The 25176-nt window shown below is 47.2% G+C and overlaps 1 protein-coding gene across 1 annotated transcript in view; it reads right to left on the bottom strand.

Moving 5' to 3' along the window:
- LOC126212799 (fibrous sheath CABYR-binding protein-like) overlaps positions 1-25176 on the bottom strand; it is a 199260-nt gene that overhangs the window by 107175 nt on the left and 66909 nt on the right. Inside the window, exons 2-3 of the mRNA XM_049940200.1 lie at positions 655-818; positions 387-570 (exon numbers count right to left, since the gene is read on the bottom strand). Coding sequence (XP_049796157.1) covers positions 387-570; positions 655-818 — 348 coding nt within the window. The remainder of the gene's footprint in view (positions 1-386; positions 571-654; positions 819-25176) is intronic.

Below are 25176 nucleotides of genomic sequence, written 5' to 3'. Positions count from 1 at the left end.
CTGTCTAGTCTGTTTTGTTCTGTTCGTTCTGGTGTTGGCTGGAATAAGGTACGCAAGCATTGTGCTGCGGTAGCATTTGTTTCCGTCGTAACGTAACTGCTCGATAAAACCAGATATTATACGTAATTGGCAACCTACGACATTCATTATTTTGCTTAATACATCGCTTTTGTATTTTTTTGAAAGCTAAACATAAAAACTAACTTGACTAAAAATTAGTAACAGATCACGGTAAATGAAAAGACAAACAGATTTAGTAGGAAAATGTTTCCTCTAAAAATGTATTAGTTGCACTTTTTTTTTTTTTTTGAGAGATATAATAGTGCGCAGAGGGGACGTGAGGCGGCAGAGCGGAGAGGGGTGCGCCGGCGGCAGTCAGCGCTCACCGGCCTCGTAGTGGACACACTTGTGGTTGTAGTAGTGGCAGAGGTTGTCGAAGCCGATCAGCTCGCCGTCGCACTTGGCCAGGATCTCGAACTTCCAGTCGTCGCACTCGGTCTCGCAGTCCGGCGGCACGGGCGACGTGTCGTTGCCCCCCGTGTGGTTCCCCGTCGCCGCCTCCGTCGCCGCCTCCGCGGCCGCGGCCGCCGCCTCCGTCGCCTCCTCCCCCGAATCCGCTGCATCACCGTCGCCCGAATCTCCAGGCGGCGGGGCGTTTGCAGCCGACTTCGCCCTGTCCTCCGCCGGCGGGTCGTCTGCTGGAGCCCCATCTGCTGGAGCCTCGTCTGCTGGAGCCTCGTCTGCTGGAGCCTCATCTGGAGGCGGGTCCTGCGGCGCCGCCACCGCCTCTGGAACGCGTAGCACCAGCGGCAGCAGAGCTGGAACCGACAGCGGCGTCCGTCCCGCCGTGAGGCGTCGCCGGCGTAGAGAGGCGGGGGGCGGGAGAGAGCGGAGGCGGGAGAGAGCGGAGGCGGGAGGGAGCGGAGGCGGGAGGGAGCGGAGGCGGGAGGGAGCGGAGGCGGGAGAGAGCAGAGGCGGGAGAGAGCGGAGGCGGCAGAGAGCGGAGCCTTCTAGTATTACACGTGATTCAAAAATATTTCTGTTTGCTGCTGACACCAGCTTGGTAGTGAAGGATCTTGTGAGTAATATTGAAACATTATCAAATAATGTAGTTCATGAAATAAGGTCGTGGCTTGTGGAAAATAATTTGATGCTAAATCAGAGTAAGACTCAGTTTTTACAGTTTCTAACTCACAATTCAACAAGAACCGATATTTTGATCAGACAGAATGGGCATATTATAAGCGAGACGGAACAGTTCAAGTTCCTACGCGTTCGGATAGATAGTAAGCTGTCGTGGAAAGACGATGTTCAGGATCTTGTTCAGAAACTAAATGCTGGTTTATTTACCATTAGAACAGTATCTGAAATAAGTGACAGTAACACGAATAGTAGTTTACTTCGCATATTTTCATACGCTTATGTCGTACGATATTATTTTTTTGGGTAATTCTTCTGATTCAAAAAGGGTATTTTTGGCTCAAAAAACGGGCTGTTAGAGCTATGTGTGGTGTAAGTTCGAGAACCTCTTGTCGACCCCTATTCAATAGTCTGGGAATTCTGCCATTGCCCTCACAGTATATATTTTCTTTAATGTCGTTTGTTGTTAGCAATATTAGCTTATTCACAAGAGTCGGCAGCTTTCACTCAGTTAATACTAGGCAGAAATCACATCTGCATGTGGAATGCACTTCCTTGACTCTTGTGCAGAAAGGAGTGCAGTATTCTGCTGCATCCATTTTCAATAAGCCACCACAAGAACTCAAAAATCTTAGCAGTAGCCCAAACGCTTTTAAGTCTAAACTGAAGAGTTTCCTCATGGCTCACTCCTTCTATTCTGTCGAGGAGCTCCTGGAAGAGCTGAAAAATTAAGCAAATTCCAATGTCACATTGTTGATTTTCTTTATTTAAACTTACGAATTGTCGCCTGAATAGGTTTCTTATCTTTCATTTTATCTGTTTCTACTATCGTGTTACAATTTCATGTATTGACTCGTTCCATGACCATGGAGACTTCTTAATTTGGTCCCACGGAACAATAAATACATAAATAAATTCTGATGAGGCGCCGGTCGGTGCCGACAACTATAGTAGTGAGGTGGGAGTAACGCACGCGACTTTTTGTTGCAGAAGAGGGCGGAGCCGTATGTGAAGGCAGCGAAGCTGCACGCTCGTCTGCCGGAGTCGAATTTTTTTGTTGTAACAATGTAAGTGCGTGAAGATACGGGGTTTGGAACTTTAATAGTGGCAATTTACAGCTCGTACAAAATAGATACGTGTTTCAAAGTTTTAGTGACCTTCAAAGTAGTCACCAGCGTTGTGTATAACCCGCTGCCAGCGATGTGGAAGTCGTAGGATACTCTTAGCAGTGCCAGTTGTGTTGACAATTCGAAAGGCACGGTGTGTTGCCCGACGAATTTGTAGCAGTTCTGAAGCGAATGCCGTGCAGTGCTTCCTTCACTTAAGAAATCGAGTTGAACTCTCGAGGGCTAAAGTCAGGGGAGTGCAGTAGGTGGTAAAGCACTTAGCAGCCCCATCAGTCAATCAAACCAATAACAGCTCGGGCTGTATGTGCTTCAGCATTGTCCTGCAAAATGATGGTCAGGTCCTGCAGAAAGTGTCATCACTTCTGTCTCTATGTTCTTCATTTTTGGAACACGACCTACGACCAGGTTAGAGGCACAGGGATAAAGTGCAGGGAGCGAAAGGCTGATTACAATTTGTAGAGAAACCAGAAGGCAGTTATGAGTAGAGTGGCATCAAAGGGAAGCAGTGGTTGAGAAGGGAGTGAGAGAGGGTACTAGCCTATCCGCAGTGTTATTCAATCTGCATACTGAGCAAGCACTAAAGGAAACAAAAGGAAAATCTGGAGTAGCGCCAAAAATGCATGAAAGGAAACAAAAACTTTGAGTAATTAAAACTTCCGGGCTAAGAGGCCGTGGTCCAATAGTAGAAATACTTCTCCCTGACGTTTCGTTGCCAGCTGCGGGCAACATCATCTGAGCTGAGTCTACGACTGGCTGCTAGGCCGTGGAGGTCCTGTCTATATAGAGCGCGTAGAGGGCGCCACCACTCGTCACGTGTTGTCAACAGTAAAACTATCTCTGGCTGGCGTCATTACTCTCGATCGAAGGTAATCGATTGTCACATCTTTGGTATAGAGTCGATCGCCATATCTTATCTAGCTTCAAGCCTTCTTCTTTCCTGTTAAAATTATTGTGGTGTTTAAAAATCTCTACAGCCTCTCTATACATACGTGCATAATAATGCGATGTCTTAGCTAGCACGCTCGTCTCACTAAATTTTATTTGATGGTCACCCGTTTCAAAAACATGTTCCGCTACAGCCGATTTGTCCGTGTGTCCCAGTCGACAGTTCCTTTTATGTTCAGTTAGGCGAGTATTGATACTTCTTTTTGTGGTTCCAATGTAAACCTTACCACAACTACACGGAATCTTATAGACACCAGGAGTAGCTAGAGGGTGTCTTGCATCTTTCGCCGATCTTAAGCATTCACTAATCTTCTTGGTGGGTCTGAAGATTGTTTCAACTCTGAACTTGGCCAGCACTTTCCCGATACGGTCCGTAACATTGTGGATGAATGGAAGAAAAACTTTCCCCACCGATGGTTGTTGTTGTTGCACGTTTTCTGACATTTTTCTTCTGGGATGGAGTGCTCTATCTATCTCCTTGCCAGCGTACCCATTTTTCTGGAAAGCGGTTCGCAAGTGGTTTAGTTCCTCTTGCAAATAAGCTGGCTCACAGATTTCATTAGCCCTGTCCACCAATGTCTTGATAATACCTCTCTTCTGCCTGGGATGATGGTTTGAATGCTTATGAAGATAACGATCGGTATGCGTATCTTTTCTGTAGACTTTGTGACCCAGAGTCCCATCTGCTCGTTTAATTACTGAGACGTCCAAAAAATTTATCTGTCCATTATCTTCTGTCTCCATAGTGAATTGTATTTTTGAATTAATGCTATTCAAATGCTTCAAAAAACGGTTCAGTTCTTCTTCACCGTGATTCCATATGACAAAAGTGTCGTCCACATACCGATACCACTTTAAAGGCCTTTTTCTGGCTGACTGCAGTGCTTGCTGTTCAAAAAATTCCATGAAAATATTAGCAACGGCTGGACTTAGAGGGCTACCCATTGCCACTCCATTAATTTGTTCATAGAACTCATTATTATACTGAAAATAAGTCGTGGAAAGGCAATGTCTAAACAAAGCTACTATATCAGTCGGAAATATGTCAGATATGCAAGCAAGAGCTTCGTTGACAGGAACCATGGTGAACAGAGACACAACATCAAAGCTGACAAGAATATCACTGGGGCTGACGGTAATCTCCTTCAATTTTTCGATGAAGTGCATAGAGTTTTTAATATGATGGTCAGTTTTTCCAATAAACGGTTGTAACAAGGTGGCAAGATGTCTAGCCAGCTCTTGAGTAGGGGATCCAATAGCACTTACTATCGGTCTAAGTGGCAGATTAGGTTTATGCACCTTAGGTAGCCCATATAATCTTGGAGGATAAGCTTCCGTTTTACAAAGAACTTTTTTATCCTCTGAAGGAATAGAAGACTTTTTTATTAATTGATTGGTAACTGTCAACACTTTCGTTGTAGGATCCTTTTTCAACTTTTTATAAGTGGTAAGATCCAAAAGGTCACTGATCTTCTCGTGGTAGTCTTCACTCTTCATCACCACGGTAGCATTTCCCTTGTCAGCAGAAAGTACAATAATACTCTTGTCCGCATTAATCTGCCGTAATGCTTTCTTTTCTCCTTGAGACAGATTACTGCTAGGTGGCTTAGCTATACGCAGTATCCTGGCTGTTTCCATCCTAACTTCATCAGCAGTGTGTGATGGTAACAGCCGAATCCCCGCCTCTATATTAGCTACAATATCCTCCGTTGGAATCTTCAGTGGAGTAATTGCAAAATTACCTCCTTTCGAGAGAACAGAAGTTTCTTCCCTGGATAACTCTTTTCCGGACAAATTTATAACCGTTCGAGAATCGTCTATAACCGGTGTTTCCTGTCTGCTCTTATGTAGATAATCAAACTTTGAGGTTTGCAAACGACATTGTAATTCTGTCAGAGACAGCAAAGCACCTGGAAGAACAGTTGAACGGAATGGACAGCGTCTTGAAACGAGGATATAAGACGGAAACCAACAAAAGCAAAACGAGGATAATGGAATGTAGTCGAATTAAATCAGGTGAGACTGAAGGAATTAGATCAGGAAATGACACGCTTATAGTAGTAAAGGAGTTTTGCTATTTGGGAAGCAAAATTACTGATGACGGTCGAACTAAACAGGATATAAAATGTAGACTGGCTATGGCAAGGAAAGCATTTCTCAAGAAGAGAAATTTGGTTTGGTAACATCGAGTGTAGATTTAAGTATCAGGAAGTCCTTTCTGAAAGTATTTGTATTGAGTGTAGCCATGTATGGAAGTGAAACATGGACGGTAAATAGTTTGGACAAGAAGAGAATAGAAGCTTTCGAAATGTGGTGCTACAGAAGAATGCTGAAGGTTAGATGGGTAGATCACATATCTAATGGGGAGGTACTGAATAGAACTGGTGAGAAGAGTTGATAGGGATTACCAATTGGAGGCCTGCGTGGAGGCTGAAGATCGTAGATGGAGACCAAAAGATGAATAACTGAGCAGATTCAGAAGGATGTAGGTTGCAGTAGGTACTGGGAGATGAAGAAGCTTGCACAGGATAGAGAAGCATGGAGAGCAGCATCAAACCAGTCTCTGGACTGCAGATCACAACAAATCATTGGTTAGTTCAGTATGAGCTGCGAGTATAAAATTAATCTTAGTACTGGCCATTAATCTACGGAAAGTCTCAAATAAGTCTGCTTGTAATGTAAACGTGACAACAATGACGCACAAAAGAAAAATATAGCAGCAGATGTGTTCGAAAGAAGCTGTAAATTAGCATTTCCTATAATTCTGATTTCCACAAAATGCTCATACTTTGAGAAGTCACGTCACGAAGAGTGAAACAAATAACGGAAACAGAACTGAAAGCGTCTCAGAATGTAGAAGGCTGCCGTGGAATTAGTTACGACGGCCAACAACCCTCGGCAGAGCCCACCAACTGCGTGCTCTGCAGAACAACTAGAGAAAGAAGAGAGAAAATACAGAGAAAAATACCAGGTCCCAAGAGAGGTGGAGAGAGGCGGATGCGAAGGCCTAGGGAAGAACTGTACCGGAACATGAGAACAACATCCGGGGAAATCAGACTCGAAAAGGCAAGGTTTGCCGGACATGTAGTTAGGTGGGTACGGACGAGTGACGGAGAGAGTGTGGGAAACAACAGGAAGGACAAGGGGAAAGACAGGAACCGAGTGGGTCGTTGAACTTCGGAAGGACTGGATGGAATTGCGGATCGAGGTCGGAGGAAAGGAAAGTTGGAGGAACAAATATACACCGACCAATATGCCGGAGATCAACGACAGAGAGGAATACAGGAAAAGATTAGAGTGTGACCAGTGGAGCGGACAGGAGAAAAGGACACTGAAGATCTCCGGAGAAGTGCGAGAGAGAAGAAAAAGAGTGAAGAGGTTCTGGGAGAAGAAGAGAAAATTGCAGTCCTCGAAGGCGCTACCTGTGGTCCTGCAGAGGCCGTAACGCAAGAAGAAGAAGAAGAAGAATAAGGCGAGTCTCCGAGCAGCTCGGTGTTTGGGGTGGGTGGTTGCAGATCCACACGTGGAATTGTGAAAGTCGCAGAATGACGAGGAGGCCAAGATTTTCATTTTGATCCACAGGTCGCCAACGTCTCCCCCGAAGATGTTCGGCCCTCATATTACGTGGCAGTGGGTGTAACGTGCTAAAACGTGAAGCACGAAATTATCAAGCTTCAAGGTTAATATAAACGCAGCTGGTCTTTCACATCCGCATTCACTCTGTTCGTTGTAATGTTCGTTACTGTTTCACACTCTTCGTTTAGCTCCTTCACATCTAGAGTCGTAAATGCCGAAAATCGAGAATCTCCCAGGAGCTATGTCGGGCAATTCGATCATTGCTAAAAAGTCGCCGAATGCTTTCACTACTCGCATCCGTTCAACAGGGCGAGACGCGACAGCTACCATTAACAGACTGGCGGACTACAGCGTACCTGCCATACGTAGGTCGCTTTTCTGAGTACAGGAAAAAAGGTCACGTCCTGAGGCGTGTATTGTCTCTGTCGAGGATGAACCAAAGACGCCGGCACGCACGCGACGTTTCGGTAGCCAGGGCCGTCTTCAGAGCTCTGCGCAGCACGTCTGGGGCATACAGTCGTAGTGGCTCGCGGACTGTCGACCCACTACTCCGGGGGAGACGCTTTTCAGTTGGGGAGTTACGAAGTGCACGAACAATACTTAAGAAGTGATCGACGCGGGCAGGGTGGCCGAAGCGAAATGCTGGCGCCTCCAGAGAACGCGACAGAAACAGTCCCGCAAGAAGAGGTATCTCATTCAGCGCCAAACACTTGCTTCATAAAATGGTTTCGGAACGACGAAATTCGTCACGGCCTCTGCACAGTTCATTCATTTCACCTGAACTCTGTCGAATGTGGTTACAAAATAAAACATATGCTTCGTATAGAAACCAGATGGCAGTTATAAGAGTCGAGGGACACGAAAAGGAAGCAGCAAATAGCAAAACTCCTTTACTACTGGAACACGAAAAGGAAGCAGTGGTTGGGATGGGAGTGAGACAGGGTTGTAACCTCTCCCCGATGTTATTCAATCTGTATATTGAGCAAGCAGTGAAGGAAACAAAAGAAAAATTCGGAGTAGGTATTGAAATACATGGAGAAGAAATAAAAACTTTGCGGTTCGGCGATGACATTGTAATTCTGTCAGAGACAGCAAAAGACTTGGAAGAGCAGTTGAACGGAATGGATAGTGTCTTGAAAGGAGGGTATAAGATGAACATCAACAAAAGCAAAACGAGGATAATGGAATGTAGGCGAATTAAATCGGGTGATGCTGAAGGAATTAGATTAGGAAATGAGACACTTAAAGTAGTAAAGGAGTTTTGCTATTTGGGGAGCAAAATAACTTATGATGGTCGAAGTAGAGAGGATATAAAATGTAACTGGCAATGGCAAGGAAATCGTTTCTGAAGAAGAGAAATTTGTTAACATCGAATATAGATTTAAGTGTCAGGAAGTTGTTTCTGAAAGTATTTGTATGGAGTGTAGCCATGTATGGAAGTGAAACATGGACGATAAATAGTTTGGACAAGAAGTGAATAAAAGCTTTCGAAATGTGGTGCTACAGAAGAATGCCGAAGATTAGATGGGTAGATCACACAACTAATGAGGAGGTATAGAATAGAATTGGGGAGAAGAGACGTTTGTGGCACAACTTGACTAGAAGAAGGGATCGGTTGGTAGGACATGTTCTGAGGCATCAAGGGATCGCCAATTTAGTACTGGAGGGCATCGTGGAGGGGAAAAATCGTAAGGGCGACCAAGAGATGAATACACTAAGCAGATTCAGAGCGATGTAGGTTGCAGTAGGTACTGGGAGATGAAGAAGCTTGCACAGGATAGAGTAGCATGGAGAGCTGCATCAAACCAGTGTCAGGACTGAAGATCACAACAACAAGAACAACAAAAAGAATAAGGCAGTTAAGTACCAGCGTACAGAGAAAAAAAAAGATGAGGGTGGCGGGAATTAACCAGTGTGATTTTACAAATCTCACAGAGTGTGGGGGAGAGATTTCGGCGAAGGCAATGAATTTTCGCGAATATCACATTACATTTTCGTGAGGATACAATATCCCGACGTACTGCGTGCAAAAGCCAGCACTCTGAAGTTGAGTGAGAAATGATCTGCTGACTATAAGCAAAGAGCGTTTCTTACTCCCGGTTTGTTACAAGCAGGTAGGCGTATGTAACGCCACTCTGTCACCCTCATGTTTTCTCCGTACAGGCAGAAGTCGCCAGCGATCCGCGACCCCGACTTTTTGAAGCGACCTGCACGGTGACGTGGGTTCAGGTCCCAGGTGCCCCACACTGCAACCGTTCACCCTGGTAAGCGGTCGTTGGCAAGTAATTGATAAAAAAAAAAAAAGGTTCGAGTTTTGTGTGACGCTCAACAGCATTAAAAAAGCTCATCAACAGCCCGGTAGCATGGTGTAAAGGATAGGATGACAGCTTACTTGCGCAGGAGGTTGTGAGTTCGATCCTCGTCAGCTGTAGCAAAGGCGACCGGAACAGACGCGGGTTTGAAGTGACGGAAAGCTCGGCGGGAGCCGCGGAGAGGCCCGCGAACGACAACACAACGGCAGAGGACGGACACGAACGACGTAGGACAGAACCGACAACGACAAGCCCGAGACGACACAGGAACAAGAAAACCTAACAACCGCGTCCACTCGTACACAGAACAAGAAAGTAAATAAGCTGTCGGAGACGAGCCGATGTCTCCAGAGATTAGACTCGCTGGCAGGGCGCATAGAGTAAATACCTCTGGAGTGAGCATTCACATGCGCAGAACAGATTTTGCGTTGTGAACATACATTGCCGGCCTGGTCACGTGTTCTCGGGACGTCTTGTGCTTGTCCGTATAGCGCCCTGTATGTTTAGAATGTCACTGCATCCCTAGTACAGACGGATTCTTTTCGTACGTGTCGTGGATTATTTATGCATGTTGCGCAGATATTTTAACAGTATCCATTTGATACCGGGAATAAACCAGCTACGTAACTTTTAAGGGAAAGTGATATTACACTCAGCTTCTTTGCGATAGGTGTCATAGTTCAGATGCAGTCGAGTTTTGGTAGTTTTTGGTATGATACCGCACTTTATAGTATTACAGAGCCTGACGTACATTTTTGCAGTGGTAGTCCTGCAAAACGACTTGACAGTACTTTAGTACTTTTGCAACTGTCCGAAAAACACCTAATTTGCCACACATTAGCGATTACATACATCCCTGCTAATTCGTCCTTTTTTTCTGCTATTTATGGGTATTTATTTTCTCGTTTTTGCGACCTAAATTTTTCTTACTGGTGACACTTTGAAGTATTTATTTAACGCATTTTACGTACTTGCTCCCAGTTTATTAAATAAATAGTAGACTGAGTAAGAAGGGGGAAAAAAGGCGATCGGAGAATAAATGTACTGTAAAGCAAATACAGTTGGTCATGTAACAGTCAACCCATATAACAGCATTAAGGGAAGTGGAAAGTGACACAAACGAAATAGTTTGGGGACATGTTTACTAATATTTTACGCTTCTTAATCAAATGGTGAAGAAAGTAAATTGAAGGCAAAATACACCAAAGAAGATGAATGTTTAGTTTTATTAGCTACACTATTGTGTTTTTTATTTGATTTGTGCAGAAAACGTATTTAAGCTGAATGCAGAAATTGGTAGTAGCTACTGTGGAAAATTAAAAATGGTTGGTATAGCATCTACCTTCAGCCACACACGTCCAAATTTTTCTCTGTCTAAACATTCCTCTTCAAAGTGTTTTGAACATACTTTGGAATATTTTATGGGCATAAAATTACTCCTCCTTATTTCCTGGAGCCACATCTTTACTCGTTGTTCATCCTTTGGGAAACTAAAATATAAATCTCACATAATCACTCTCCATGTCCTAGACACGCTTAACATGGACATGGTCTCCTACTGTAACTTCATAGTAAACAGAAAGCTTTGGACACACATATTATACGAAGACGATTACAGACTCCCACTATATTGAATTTATCTGTCTCCCGTCTTTCAAATCTATATACATAATCGACAAGTGACTGATAAATTCATGGAACATAGTATTTGCTGAAACAACTAACCATTCCCTTTCCTTTTCCACTAGCAACTTTACGAGAGGAAGCGATTGTTTGTAAGCTTTTGTACGAGCCGTAATATCTATTATATAGTCATAAAACCGTAGAAAAATAGGTCTACAGAATCAAGCCTTAATTATAATGCGTCTCGAAATTTTTTTACTATCCCTCCTTTGACATATTTTTCTTTGCATCTTCAGCAACAACAGTAATTCACCATCGCTATTACACTATCAACAAACGGTGAAAACACAACAAAAACTCTTGATATTATAAACTTCAAACTCTGCGGAAAGCACACACGCACAGCGAAGTCCCGGAAACACGTGACAATCCTGGTTTAATGCTGACAACATGCGCAGAACGCAATGCTCACTCCAGAGACATTTACTCTGGCAGGGCTTTTTTTCCCTTTATTGTTATTTTAATACCTGAACCATCAGGTAGGCTGTCAGCGGCATGCTACGCCGCTCTTCAGCCATAGTGTTGACAATAACAGAACACAGAATGGAGAATCAGAATGAACACAGATACACAAAAAACACGGAGCCGTTCACACTCGACGATAACGACACTGAAAACACGTTGACACGGCGCACATAACACTGGTGAAGCCGACGGCTCAAGTGAACGTAGAAGCGTGACGGCGGACACTAAACACACAAAACGACGTCACACACACGAGACACCGATGGCGACGATCTCCGGCGTGCGAAAGTCCACGTAGCGTGTGCGAGTCCGGGGACCTGCCAAGAGGGGAAGAAGGGTGGAGAGGGGAGAACAAAGATGCCAATGGCTGAGGAGATGGGAGGAGGAGTAGAGGGACAGGGGAGGGGAGGCCCGGGGAGGGAGTGGGGAGAAAGGGAGGAGGGAGGGAGGGTGTCCAAAGGAACAGACACAGGAAGAGGGAGGGAGGATCAAGGTTGATAGGAGGGGTAGATGGAGGGGAGGAGGACATAGTCAGGGAGGGGGAGCTGGCGGAAGCCACCTTGGGAGAGGGTAAGGAGAGTGGAGAGATGGAGACCGGGTGGGACGTGGGAATACAGGCGCGGCAGCGGGCGGGGGTGGGAGAGGATGGGCGAGACGAGCGGGTGAGGAGGATCGAGTTTGCGGGAGGTGTACGGGATTTGTATCCTTTCAAGGAAAAGGAGGAGGTGGGGGAACGGGATGAGATCGTACAGGATCCGCATGGGGGAGGGGAGACGGATGTGATAGGCGAGGCGGAGAGCATGGAGTTCAAGGATTTGAAAATGGTAGGGGGGGTGGAGATCCAGGCCGGATGGGTGTAACAAAGGATAGGGCGGATGAGGGATTTATGTGTGGAGTATGGTGGAGGGGTCCAGACCCCACGTACGGCCGGAAAGGAGCTCGTGGAGACGGTCGGGAGCGTGCCTCGGCTCGGATTGTCCGGAGATGGGGGGTCCAGGAGAGTCGACGGTCGAGGGTGACGCCAAGGTATTTAAGGGTGGGGGTGAGGGCGATAGGACAGCCATAGATGGTGAGATAGAAATCAAGGAGGCGGAAGGAAGGGGTGGTTTTGCCTACAATGATCGCCTGGGTTTTGGAGGGATTGACCTCGAGCAACCACTGGTTGCACCAAGCGGTGAACCGGTCAAGATGGGATTGGAGAAGGTGTTGGGAGCGCTGAATTGGGGGCGAGGGCAAGGAAGGCCGTGTCATCGGCAAACTGGAGAAGGTGGACGGGGGGCTACGGCGGCGGCATGTCTGCCGTGTACAAAAGGTACGGAAGGGGGGAGAGGACGGAGCCTTGGGGCACACCGGTGGAGGGGAAAAAGGTGTAGGAGTCGGTATTATGGATGGTGACGTAGGAAAGACAGTGGGAGAGAAAGGAGCCGATCAGACGGACGTAGTTAATGGAAAGGGCCATGGTTTGGAGCTCGAAGAGGAGACCGGAATGCCAAATGCGGTCATGCTCGTTCGAGGTCCAGGGAGAGGAAGATTGCGGAGCGACGGGAATTAAGCTGGTCGGAAAGGAGATGAGTGAGGTGAAGGACAAGGTCGTCGGAAGAGAAGGACGGCCGAAAGCCACACTGGGTAACGGGAAGGAGGCGGTGCTGGCGGAGATGCTGGTGGATGCGGCAGGTGAGGATGGATCCCAGGACCTTGCTGAAGACCGAGGTAAGGCTGATGGGACGGTACGAGGAGACGGCGGACGGCGGTTTGCCAGGTTTAAGGAACATCAGGATACGGGAGGTTTTCCACAGGTCGGGGTAGTAACCGGTGGAGAGGACTATATTGTAGAGCCCGGCCAGGGTGTAGAGGAAAGAGACAGGAGCTTCACGAAGGTGACGGTAGGTGACACGATCGTGACCAGGAGCGGTGTTGCGTTTCGTGCGGAGTGTCGCAATGAGATCCTGTGTAGTGATAGGGGCATTGAGTTCCGTGTGTGCAATGTTGTCCAAGTACTGGAAACCAGGAGCGAGGGGAGGGACAGAGGTCAGTTGGATCGCGGATATCCGGGAAGAGGGAGTAATCGAACTGGGGATCATCGGGGATGGAAAAGACATCGGACAGGTAGGAGGCAAAGTGATTGGCCTTACTAAGGGCGTCAGGGAAGGGGTGATCATCATGGAGAAGAGGATAGTAGGGGGAGGGTTTAGTTCCGGTAAGGCGACGGAAGGCGGACCAGAACTTTTACGAGTTGATAGGTAGGGTAGCATTTAAACGGGTGCATGTCTGTCGCCAGTCCTGGCGTTTCTTAGCCGCGAGCAAATTACGAATGTGTCGCTGGAGTTGCCGGTGGCGTCGTAGTGTGTCCGGGTCACGCGTGCGGAGGAAGGCACGGTATAGAGACGGCGGGATTCACGGAGGAGGAGGACAGCCTGTGGGGGTAAGGTAGGACGGTGGGGGTGGATGGCGACAGTAGGGACGTGGGCCTCCACGGCCTCAGACAAGGTCTGCTGGAGAAAGGAGGTGGCATGGGTTACATCGTCAGGGTGGCGGTAGGTGAAGGGGTGGCTATCGACCTGGGTGGAGAGGGTATCCCGGTAGGCATTCCAGTCGGCATGGGAATAGTCATGGATGTACTTAGGGGGGGGGGGTCATTACGAGGGTCGGGGCGGGGACGACGACCGTCTGAAACGGTGAGGACAGGGAGATGGTCGCTACCAATAGGCTCCAGGACATCCACCGTTATGCGGCCAAGGAGGTTAGCGGAGGAAAGGATAACATCGGGAGTGGAGTTGGATTCGGGACGGGTGTGCTGGGGGATGGGGATGAGGTCGCCTTGAAGGGAGGAGAGTAACCGATGCCACCGCCGTAACTGGGCGGCGGAACGACTATGGATGTTGAGGTCGGCGGCGATCACGTAGGAGGAGAAGGTACGGTCGATGTGGGAGAGGAAGTCGAAGGGAAGAGGGGCGTTAGGGCGGACATAGGTGGTGGCGCAGGTAACGGTAAGGCCGGGGAAGAAGGATCAGCTGTTCGGTGGGGTCGGGAAGGAGAGGTTGGAGCCGAACGTGGATCTGGCGGTGGTGACCAATGGCAACTCCGCCACGCGCAATTGGGAGGGGGTTATCGGAGCGGTGAAGGAGGTAGGTCGAAGTGTGGACGGTGTGGTGGGGTTGGAGGAAGGTTTCATTGAGGAGGAAGGCATCCACACGGTGGGTGGCAAGGGTGTGCAGGAAGAGGTTCTTGTTGGCGGGAAGGGAACGGATATTGTTGAAAAGGATACAGTGCTGTCGCGCCATGACAGGGATTTAGACAAGGGTGTCGAGACGGGAGAAGGTGATATGGGCCGGGTTGTGGGAGTAGGTGGCGTACATTTTTAGGTGGAAAATGGAACGGGCAGCGAGGGAGACCTGTTGAAGGGTGTGAGGGCGCTGGAAAGGGTGGACGTTTTGTAGGACAAAGGTTCTGGCAGGGCGAGAGGCAGGCGCTTAAATACACGCTGGGGGGCGCCGCTATTGGCCGCTGGAACCACGTGTTCCAGTGTGGCGCCCTCACACTAAATGCGAGCTGAACGGCGCGACGGCGCAGAGAGAGACCTCTAGGGGTCTTCGACGTTCGCGACGTCTGGCGGCGCGCCGTACCAGAGTATCATTTTTATTTTATTCTTACATGACTCTGATCATTAGTTTTATTCAATTAATTCGTTTCAATGTAATTTTCTATTTCTATTCCTTTGTCACATTTTAATCAGCACACGAAGTTTTTGATTTGTTTCATTTTTTCTTCGTATCATTCTTTTCCGAGTCGGAAATTTTGTGAATATGAATTTGATTATATTTATCTATTATAATATTCAGTTACTTGAAAATCAGTTAAAAAACAAAAGACGAAATAACCTGTTTCTGCTTGTGTAATGATGTAAGAAATGTTTTCTTGTTACCAGATCTGCGATTTCCTTTTTTTTTTATTTTTTTTTTGCACGATAATCGTTATACAAATAGTTGAAATGCAGACTAAATACCTGTTACATTATGTACAAAATAACGAAGGTGTAAATTAAAGGGGTTTAAAAGTAAAACGAAATGAGAAATAGATATGACGAACGTAACAATGTGGACACTGACACTGATAAAATAAAAGAAATTAAATCGTAATTAACACACAAAATTAACTGAAATCTCGTGAACAAAGATTTCAGGTGGGGAATGAATGACAGGAGGAAAAGTGACAGCAAATGGAGAAGTCGATATTACGATAAAAATTTTGTGTCAAAAGAATAGAATTAAAAATTACATTTAAATGAAAAAGCTTTTTTGCCACTACAATACTGAAGCCATAGTCACAGTACATAATTTTTTTTTTAAAGAAAGTGATACATTACCGGTTTCGACGAGCTACGTCGTCATTTTCAAATGTTGAAACGTCAGTTGGGGAATATATAATGGGAATTATGACCACATATCTGAGAAAAATTACGAGAAATAATGACGCCAGTTAACTGAGGCGCCCATGGCACAACCGAGTCACTACAAGTTGAGCCTACGGTTGCCCAAACGTTCATTGCATGTCGCAATGTAGAACAGATAAAAACTGCAACGTGGTGAAATTTGCCAAGAATTCTTGCGATGTGTCGTGCTGTGACGCATCCATGGTATGGACGAGAAGTGCGCCAGTCCTACATGAAAGTACGCTGTGTTCTGAGGTTCTTTTCTCGGAACATAGTAAAATTGTGTGCTGTATTGCTTACGGAAACTTGCTGTGCTCGACACACTTGCGACTTGTGAATTTATATCTGCCATACGATCGTTGAGTCACAGCAGGACACATAGCAGGAATTCTCGGCAAATTTCACCACGGTGTAGTTTTTATCTACCCTACATTGGGACACGCAGCGAACGTCTGGGCAACCGTAGGCACAACTTGTAGTGACTCGGTTGTTGGACGGTCGCCCCAATTGCCTGGCGTCATTATTTCTCGCAATTTTTGCCAGATGTATGGTCATAATTACCATTATATATTCTCCAACTGATGTTTTTACGTTTGAAAATGGCGACGTAGTTCGATGAAAGTGGTAATGTAAACCGTTCTTTTTAAAGGAAAAAATTTATGTAGTGTGACTATCGTTTCGTTTCATCATTGTACTGTCAAGTAAACTTTTAAATTATATTTTAGTCACAGTCATGTCAGAATATAGAAACATTTAAATGAATTAATTGAATAAAAATGATGACCAGTGTCATGTCGATAAAGATTTAAAAATAAAGAAATACTTACTAACCGTTATGAGATTCGAACCCAGAACCAGATGCATGGGAAGCTGTTACCCTCTCCATTACCTCAGGCAAACATGTTACATGATGCAACTTATTTAGCGCTATTATGACAGAAAATTCGTATTTTTTTCCGTCAGTTACTCGGAAACGGTGTGGTTGCATCACCCACCGTACACACAGTTTCAGAAAGCCCGCGTCACCGCTGGGGCCCTCTTTCTCGTCGGCTAAACACGTGCCGCGCGGGGTAACCGCGCGGTCTGGGCACCTTGCCGCGGTTCGACGGCTCCCCTCGTCTCCCCCCGGCCACCCGTCGGTGGTTCGAGTCCTCCCTCGGGGGCACGGGTGTGTGTGTTGTCCTTAACGTGTTAGTTCCAGTTAGGTTAGAAGAAGGCCGCTGCAGCCGCGGTTTTTCTCCAGCAGCAGTAGTTTATACATTATGACGCGGTACCACACCCAGAAAACTTTTATGTCCACTGACTACGCAATCGTATCAGGTTAAGTAGTGTGCACTGTCTGTCTCTTGAGCCCCTACCACCACGGCACAGCGCGTCCCCAGGGGATACGGCGTTCACACATGAAGGGTAGCTGCGAATACAACGAATAAGCAGTCGCGGACAGCCGGTGGGGAGCTGACGATGGCGTGGTGAACCATCCCTGTTTCTTCTTCTCTTACTATCAAGTCTGTTCATCAAGAAGCAGTAACAGTAATGGGCATGGGTCACTTTGGAGTAAAATATTCCGTAGGTTCCCATTCGGATCTCCGGGCGGAACCTACTTCGAAGAGATTCAGGCCGAAAGGAACTTTCAGGTTGGGAACATGGAACGTTAAAAGTTTGAACAGGCCAGGAACGTTCCAGACATTACTACACAAATTAGATAGATACGATGTAGATATTATAGCTATTCAGGAAACTCGGTGGCGGGGGGAGGGTAGCATAAAGAGGGGTAACTATACATTTTTCTATGGAGGTGCGGAAGCTCACAGTTTCGGAACAGGTTTCGCAGTACAGAGAAAAGTGCTTCACGCAATCAGAGATATATGGTTCATTAGTGACCGACTATAAGTAATAGTGTTGTCCGGCAGATGGAATAGACCAGTAGTAATTAATGTACACACACCAACTAGGACACTGAAGAGGTTGTTAAAGACGGCTTTTATGAAGAACAAGATCAACTGTGGGATGAGGTCTCCTCGAACGATACAAAATTAATCATAGGCGATTTTAAAGCGAAGATAGGGAAGGAGGAAGGATTCCGGCCTACAATTGGGAAAGAAAGTTTGAATAACAAGAGTGGTTAATTTTGCTGTTTCAGAAGACATGATTGTTGAGAGCACACATTTCAAAAGGAAGGACATTCATAAAGCAACATGGGTCTCTCCGGATGGACAGACGCGAAACCAAATTGATCATGTTGTTGTAGATCGGAGGTGGCACACTAGAATAGAAAATGTTTGGACTTTCAGGGGAGCACACTGCGATTCTGATCATTTTCTTGTAGTTGCCAAAGATCACCCACGGCTATCTACAGCAACATCAAGGTGTGACAATGCAGAACGTTTTAGGTTCGACACTGACAAGCTAAATGATGAAAACTTTAGAAGGTACATGACAGAAATTTCAAATAGGTTTGATGTTCTCAGGTCACACGAAGATCAAGACGAGGATGTAAATAAACAGTGCATCGCTGTGAGGAATAATATCAAAGACGCAGCGAAGGTCACTATAGGTACAATTAAGAAGAACAGGAGAAAACCGTGGTTTGATGAGGAATGCAAGAAATTGGTGGAGGAAAGGAGAAAAGCGCGATTAGGTTGGGATAGAATGGGAGACAGAAAACGAGAGGAGTTCTTGAACTTGAGAAGGGAAGTTGGTCGTAGGCTACGGGCAAAGAAGAGGTATTATTTGAACAATGAAAGTACAAAAATGGAAACAAACAGTAAAACAAAAAACATTTGCTAACTTTACCTAGACATAAATGGGTATAGGAAGGGCTTGAAGGCTTGGACAACTGCACTTGGAGGGGATGCCGGTGGAATACTGACAGACCCCAGTGCTATATTAAGTAAATGGAGGGCGTATTTTGAGCATCTGTTAAATGTACACCAGGAAGCAGGAAATGAGCAGGCGTACGAAATACATACAGCAGAACCCCAGATACCTGAGCCAATGTTAAAGGAAGTAAGAGATGCAATCAACAAATTGAAAAACTATAAAGCACCAGGATCAGATTGCACCCTGCGTCAAATTTTGGAAAAGAAATGGGAATACAATTAACCAGTTCATAATCTTTTCATAGATTTTACAAAATAATATGATTCAGTATTGCAATCAAAATTGTACAGATTTCTTTTGGAACTTGGAATACCAATGAAGTATGTTAGACTTATAGAAGCGAGTTTGAAAAACACAAAAGGTAGAGCACGCGTGGTGAAATTGGAGTGAGAAGAATTTGTAATAAAGAACGGACTTGAGCCGGGAGACGCCCTGTCTGCGCTACTTTTTAATTTAGTCCTAGAATATATCGTACGAATGGCAGCAGATAAGTCAGAGGGTGTGGAGTTAAATCGAAATATTAAGATATTAGGGTAAATGGAAGGAAATAGCCCAAGACAGGGACAGGTGGCGAAAATACGTTGCTGCGGTAGTGGACTCTCGAGTCCGGTATGGCCAGTGAGTGAGTGAGTGAGTAAGTAAGTAGCGTCCACGTCCGGGGAGCGACGGCGACAGCAGGTTGGTCCCTCGGGAAGTCGCCACCACCGCCTGCGACAACCGCTGCCGGGGGCGGTGGGGGTGGAGTTCAGACTCACCCGCCGCCAGCAGAAGCCGCCGCAGCGCGCCGCCCCCGCGCGCCGCCCCCGCCGCCGCCATGTCGGGTCTCGCTCGGCCCGACGGACTGCGTCCGCTCTCAGCTGCCCGGCGCGTCGCCGCCCCTTTATACTCAGCGACGCCGCCAGCGGCTTTCACTGCTCACCGTTTTCCGCCTTTTATCGTGCATTGTGCTTCACATCCCCTGTGCTTACACTCGCTACTGCCCCCCAACTTCCTGCCACAAATTCGCATTAATATGACTGCCACAAATTCTCCAAGTTCGTACGAGTCGTAAACGAGGTACGCCGTATTCACGAACAATGTGCATTTTTAACTGTTCGTAAGTGTTTCCTCCCTAGAACGGCTTTGTACAGTAGCACTTCGCAAAGGGGCACCAACATGTTCCTTTGTGTACGGCACGGCCTGTAGCTAAAAATACCTGCCACTTTTGAGGATTACTGCACACACTTGCAGCGGTTTCAGTTGCGGAGTCACTGTTTTAACTACCTTCACCGCCATTGACAAGTGACAGTGGAAACGTTTCCAGCAGCGCTGCAGATCCCTCACTGGAGGACCAGCTGAAAGCTGCAGCTCCACGAGACGTGGCAGTTGCTGCGAAACGTCCACCAGTCGCCGTCAGGACTGGCGGTATTCCTGCGATCCTCTGTCAGAGCCACGCGGTGCTGGGGGCGCTGCCTCTCGTGTAATTGATGTTTACTTTTGTTCTTTCTTTCGATTACCTTATAGTTAAAGAAGAAGAAGTACACCACTAACAAGCCCATTTATTGGTTTTCGTTTCGGCGGTAGAATTTGTCACATGGTTCAACAACAAAGTTAGGAAACTACTGCGAGAGCAAAGAGAGCTTCACTGCAAGTTTAAAACCTCTCAGACAAACAGAAGCTAAACGATGTCAAAGTTAGCGTATGGACGGCTATGCGTGAAGCGTTCAGTGAATTCGAAAGTCAAATTCTATGTACCGACTTGACAGAAAATCCTAGCAAGTTCTGGTCTTAGGTTAAATCAGTAAGTGGATCGAAACAGCATATCTAGACACTCCCAGATGATGATGGCATTGAAACAGAGGATGACACGCGTAAAGCTGAAATACTAAACACCTTTTTCCGAAGCTGTTTCACAGAGGAAGACCGCACTGCAGTTCCTTCTCTAAATCCTCGCACGAACAAAGAAATGGCCGACATCGAAATAAGTGTCCAAGGAATAGAAAAGCAACTGGAATCACTCAACAGAGGAAAGTCCACTGGACCTGACGGGATACCAGTTCGATTCTACACAGAGTACTTGCCCCCCTTCTAATAGCCGTGTACCGCAAGTCTCTAGAGGAACGGAAGGTTCCAAATGATTGGAAAAGAGCACACGTAGTTCCAGTTTTCAAGAAGGGTCGTCGAGCAGATGCGCAAAACTGTAGGCCTATATCTCTGACGTCCATCTGTTATAGAACTTTAGAACATGTTTTTTGCTCGCGTATCGTGGCATTTCTGGAAACGCAAAATCTACTCTGTAGGAATCGACATGGATTCCGGAAACAGCGATCGTGTGAGACCCAACTCGCTTTATTTGTTCACGAGACCCAGAAAATATTAGATACAGGCTCCCACGTAGATGCCATTTTCTTTGACTTCCGGAAGCCGTTCGATACAGTTCCGCACTGTCGCCTGATAAACAAAGTAAGAGCCTACGGAATATCAGACCAGCTGTGTGGCTGGAGTGAAGAGTTTTTAGCAAACAGAACACAGCATGTTGTTCTCAATGGAGAGACGTCTACAAACGTTAAAGTAACCTCTGGCGCGCCACAGGGGAGTGTTACGGGATCATTGCTTTTCACAATATATATATATATAAATGACCTAGTAGATAGTGTCGGAAGTTCCATGCGGCTTTTCGCATTGTAGCTACATTGTAGCGAAATGCAGGAAGATCTGCAGCGGATAGGCAGTTGGTGCAGGGAGTGGCAATTGACCCTTAACATAGACAAATGTAATGTACTGCGAATACATAGAAAGAAGGATCCTTTATTGTATGATTATATGATAGCGGAACAAACACTGGTAGCAGTTACTTCTGTAAAATATCTGGGAGTATGCGCACGGAAAGATTTGAAGTGGGATGTGTAACACCTCCGTTTTTATCCCGGCCTGATCTCATCGAATAGCAGCCCAATATTTATTATTAACATGACCGTGAACCTAATGAGGCTAGTAATCGGAATTGACTGCTACGGAAGTTGTTACTTTCCAGTTCGTTCTGTTCAATACTATAATACTGAATGTCTGGTAATGAGGAACACCAACACAGTTTCACTAATTACGAACTTATATTCTTCTCAAAACACAAAAAAGGAGACAGCCGCTGCCTTCGTCACACATATCTAATTACGGCTAATCTCAGCACAGGCTTCGTTCATTTTCCATTATCGTCACACGGTAATCCATCACTGCATCCAACACTGCAATCCAAGGTTAGGCCGGCGCGGTAGACGCGAAACCAAAATATTGGCACTAGTGACGTCACTGAGCACTTTCGTAGTGACACTTCTTCACTTTCCCGGTGTTAATCTATTACACGGGGGTCTAACCACGGCGATGGCGACACCCTTCTCCGTTAAAACCCTGTATTTCAACAATGGCCTTCACACACCTAAACCCGCCAACCACACAGGCGCATCTCGAAACTCGCTCTCTCAACACGTCGCAATCGATTGTTCGTCCTATCGACCTGTGCCAAGTGCAAAGTTATAGCAGGGGCCTATGGATCCCTTACAGATGATCATATAAAATTAATTGTTGGTAAGGCGGGTACCAGGTTGAGATTCATTGGGAGAGTGCTTAGAAAATGTAGTCCATCAACAAAGGAGGTGGCTTACAAAACACTCGTTCGACCTATACTCGAGTATTGCTCATCAGTGTGGGATCCGTACCAGGTCGGGTTGACAGAGGAGATAGAGAAGATCCAAAGAAGAGCGGCGCGTTACGTCACAGCGTTATTTGGTAAGCGTGATAGCGTTACGGAGATGTTTAGCAAACTCGAGTCGCAGACTCTGGAATAGAGGAGCTCTGCATCGCGGTGTAGCTTGCTGTCCAGGTTTCGAGAGGGTGCGTTACTGGATGAGGTATCGAATATATTTCTTCCCCCTACTTTTACCTCCCGAGGTGATCACGAATGTAAAATTAGAGAGATTCGAGCGCGCACGGAGGCTTTCTTGCAGTCGTTCTTCCCGTGAACCGTACGCGACTGGAACAGGAAAGGGAGGTAATGACAGTGGCACCTAAAGTGCCCCCCGCCACACACCGTTGGGTGGCTTGCGGGGTATAAATGTAGATGTAGATGTAGATGCATCCAGCAGTACACTCTACACATCACCTTATGCTGTGTCCGTCGCGATAGCTGAGTGGTCTGCGTGACGGGTTGCCGTCCTACGGGCCCGGGTTCGATTCCCGGCTGGGACGGGGACTTTCTCCCCTCAGGGACTGGGCGTCTTGTTGCCTCCATCATCATTTCATCCCCTTCCGGCGCGCAGGTCGCCCGATGAGGCGTCGAATCTAATAAGACCAGCACCAAGGCGGCCGGACCTCCTGGCCAATGACGCCAAACGCTCGTTTCTAATTACCTTGTGCTGTGTGCTATTCGTCTCACTGTCTCACGAGCAAATAGAACATCCCTCCGAAGTACGTAAAATCTTTGGGGAAACTCCCGTCTCGCAGCTCCGGCGTTCCGAGTGATAACAGGTGCGTGCCTCAGGGAAAATCGAAAACCGGAAAAACCGTCTGGCATTGCAAAGCATTCGAAAGCTATACGGAAGACGGGTAGTACCCCAACATGCTGACGAACCTGCGGCAGAACAAAATGCTTAGTTTTCGAGAGTTTCTTTGAGCTATAAAAATACGAGCGTAAGTCAATTATTATCGGCAATTTAGTTATACACTCCTGGAAATTGAAATAAGAACACCGTGAATTCATTGTCCCAGGAAGGGGAAACTTTATTGACACATTCCTGGGGTCAGATACATCACATGATCACACTGACAGAACCACACGCACATAGACACAGGCAACAGAGCATGCACAATGTCGGCACTAGTACAGTGTATATCCACCTTTCGCAGCAATGCAGGCTGCTATTCTCCCATGGAGACGATCGTAGAGATGCTGGATGTAGTCCTGTGGAACGGCTTGCCATGCCATTTCCACCTGGCGCCTCAGTTGGACCAGCGTTCGTGCGGGACGTGCAGACCGCGTGAGACGACGCTTCATCCAGTCCCAAACATGCTCAATGGGGGACAGATCCGGAGATCTTGCTGGCCAGGGTAGTTGACTTACACCTTCTAGAGCACGTTGGGTGGCACGGGATATATGCGGACGTGCATTGTCCTGTTGGAACAGCAAGTTCCCTTGCCGGTCTAGGAATGGTAGAACGATGGGTTCGATGACGGTTTGGATGTACCGTGCACTATTCAGTGTCCCCTCGACGATCGCCAGTGGTGTACGGCCAGTGTAGGAGATCGCTCCCCACACCGTGATGCCGGGTGTTGGCCCTGTGTGCCTCGGTCGTATGCAGTCCTGATTGTGGCGCTCACCTGCACGGCGCCAAACACGCATACGACCATCATTGGCACCGAGGCAGAAGCGACTCTCATCGCTGAAGACGACACGTCTCCGTTCGTCCCTCCATTCACGCCTGTCGCGACACCACTGGAGGCGGGCTGCACGATGTTGGGGCGTGAGCGGAAGACGGCCTAACGGTGTGCGGGACCGTAGCCCAGCTTCATGGAGACGGTTGCGAATGGTCCTCGCCGATACCCCAGGAGCAACAGTGTCCCTAATTTGCTGGGAAGTGGCGCTGCGGTCCCCTACGGCACTGCGTAGGATCCTACGGCCTTGGCGTGCATCCGTGCGTCGCTGCGGTCCGGTCCCAGGTCGACGGGCACGTGCACCTTCCGCCGACCACTGGCGACAACATCGATGTACTGTGGAGACCTCACGCCCCACGTGTTGAGCAATTCGGCGGTACGTCCACCCGGCCTCCCGCATGCCCACTATACGCCCTCGCTCAAAGTCCGTCAACTGCACATACGGTTCACGTCCACGCTGTCGCGGCATGCTACCAGTGTTAAAGACTGCGATGGAGCTCCGTATGCCACGGCAAACTGGCTGACACTGACGGCGTGTCCGCTGTGCCGTGCGTGTGATCATTGCTTGTACAGCCCTCTCGCAGTGTCCGGAGCAAGTATGGTGGGTCTGACACACCGGTGTCAATGTGTTCTTTTTTCCATTTCCAGGAGTGTATTTTTGTGTCTTTCGGTAGTACTGTCGTTTTAGGTTGATGACACACGCTTTGTTTAATGTTGTTATACCTTTGCAATTTCCGACCTGCTAGGTCAGTTTGGTTCTCGTTGCCGTACTGTTAACCGTGGCTGCTCCGCCGTCTATTCGCACCAGAGAAGAGCGACGTCCAGTGGTCCGTGTCTTGTGCTGGGAAGGCGTATCAGGGGCCGGAATTCATCGAACACTTCACGTACAGTACGGGAATACTGTTTTGCCACAACGGAGTGTCTACGAAAGGATTTAAAAATTCCGAAATGGTCGCACAAGTGTTACGCACGATGAAGGAGCCGGACGACCGCCTACCGCCACAAATGAACAAACCATTGAGCGTTCGCGTGAAATGATTCTGTTACACAGACGATTAACTACTGACCAAGTGGCACATCGTCTGCAAATTAGTCACGGTTCTGCCTACGAAATGATCCACAACAGGCTTGGGTTTCATAAAGTTTGTGCAAGATGGGTCCCAAAACAACGCACTCACTTGCATAAACAAACTCGCTTGGACATGTGCAAAAAACA

Source organism: Schistocerca nitens, chromosome 11 (assembly GCF_023898315.1).
Source record: "Schistocerca nitens isolate TAMUIC-IGC-003100 chromosome 11, iqSchNite1.1, whole genome shotgun sequence".
Classification (NCBI taxonomy): Eukaryota; Metazoa; Arthropoda; class Insecta; order Orthoptera; family Acrididae; genus Schistocerca; species Schistocerca nitens.
This window is presented reverse-complemented; position numbering and strand designations above follow the sequence as displayed.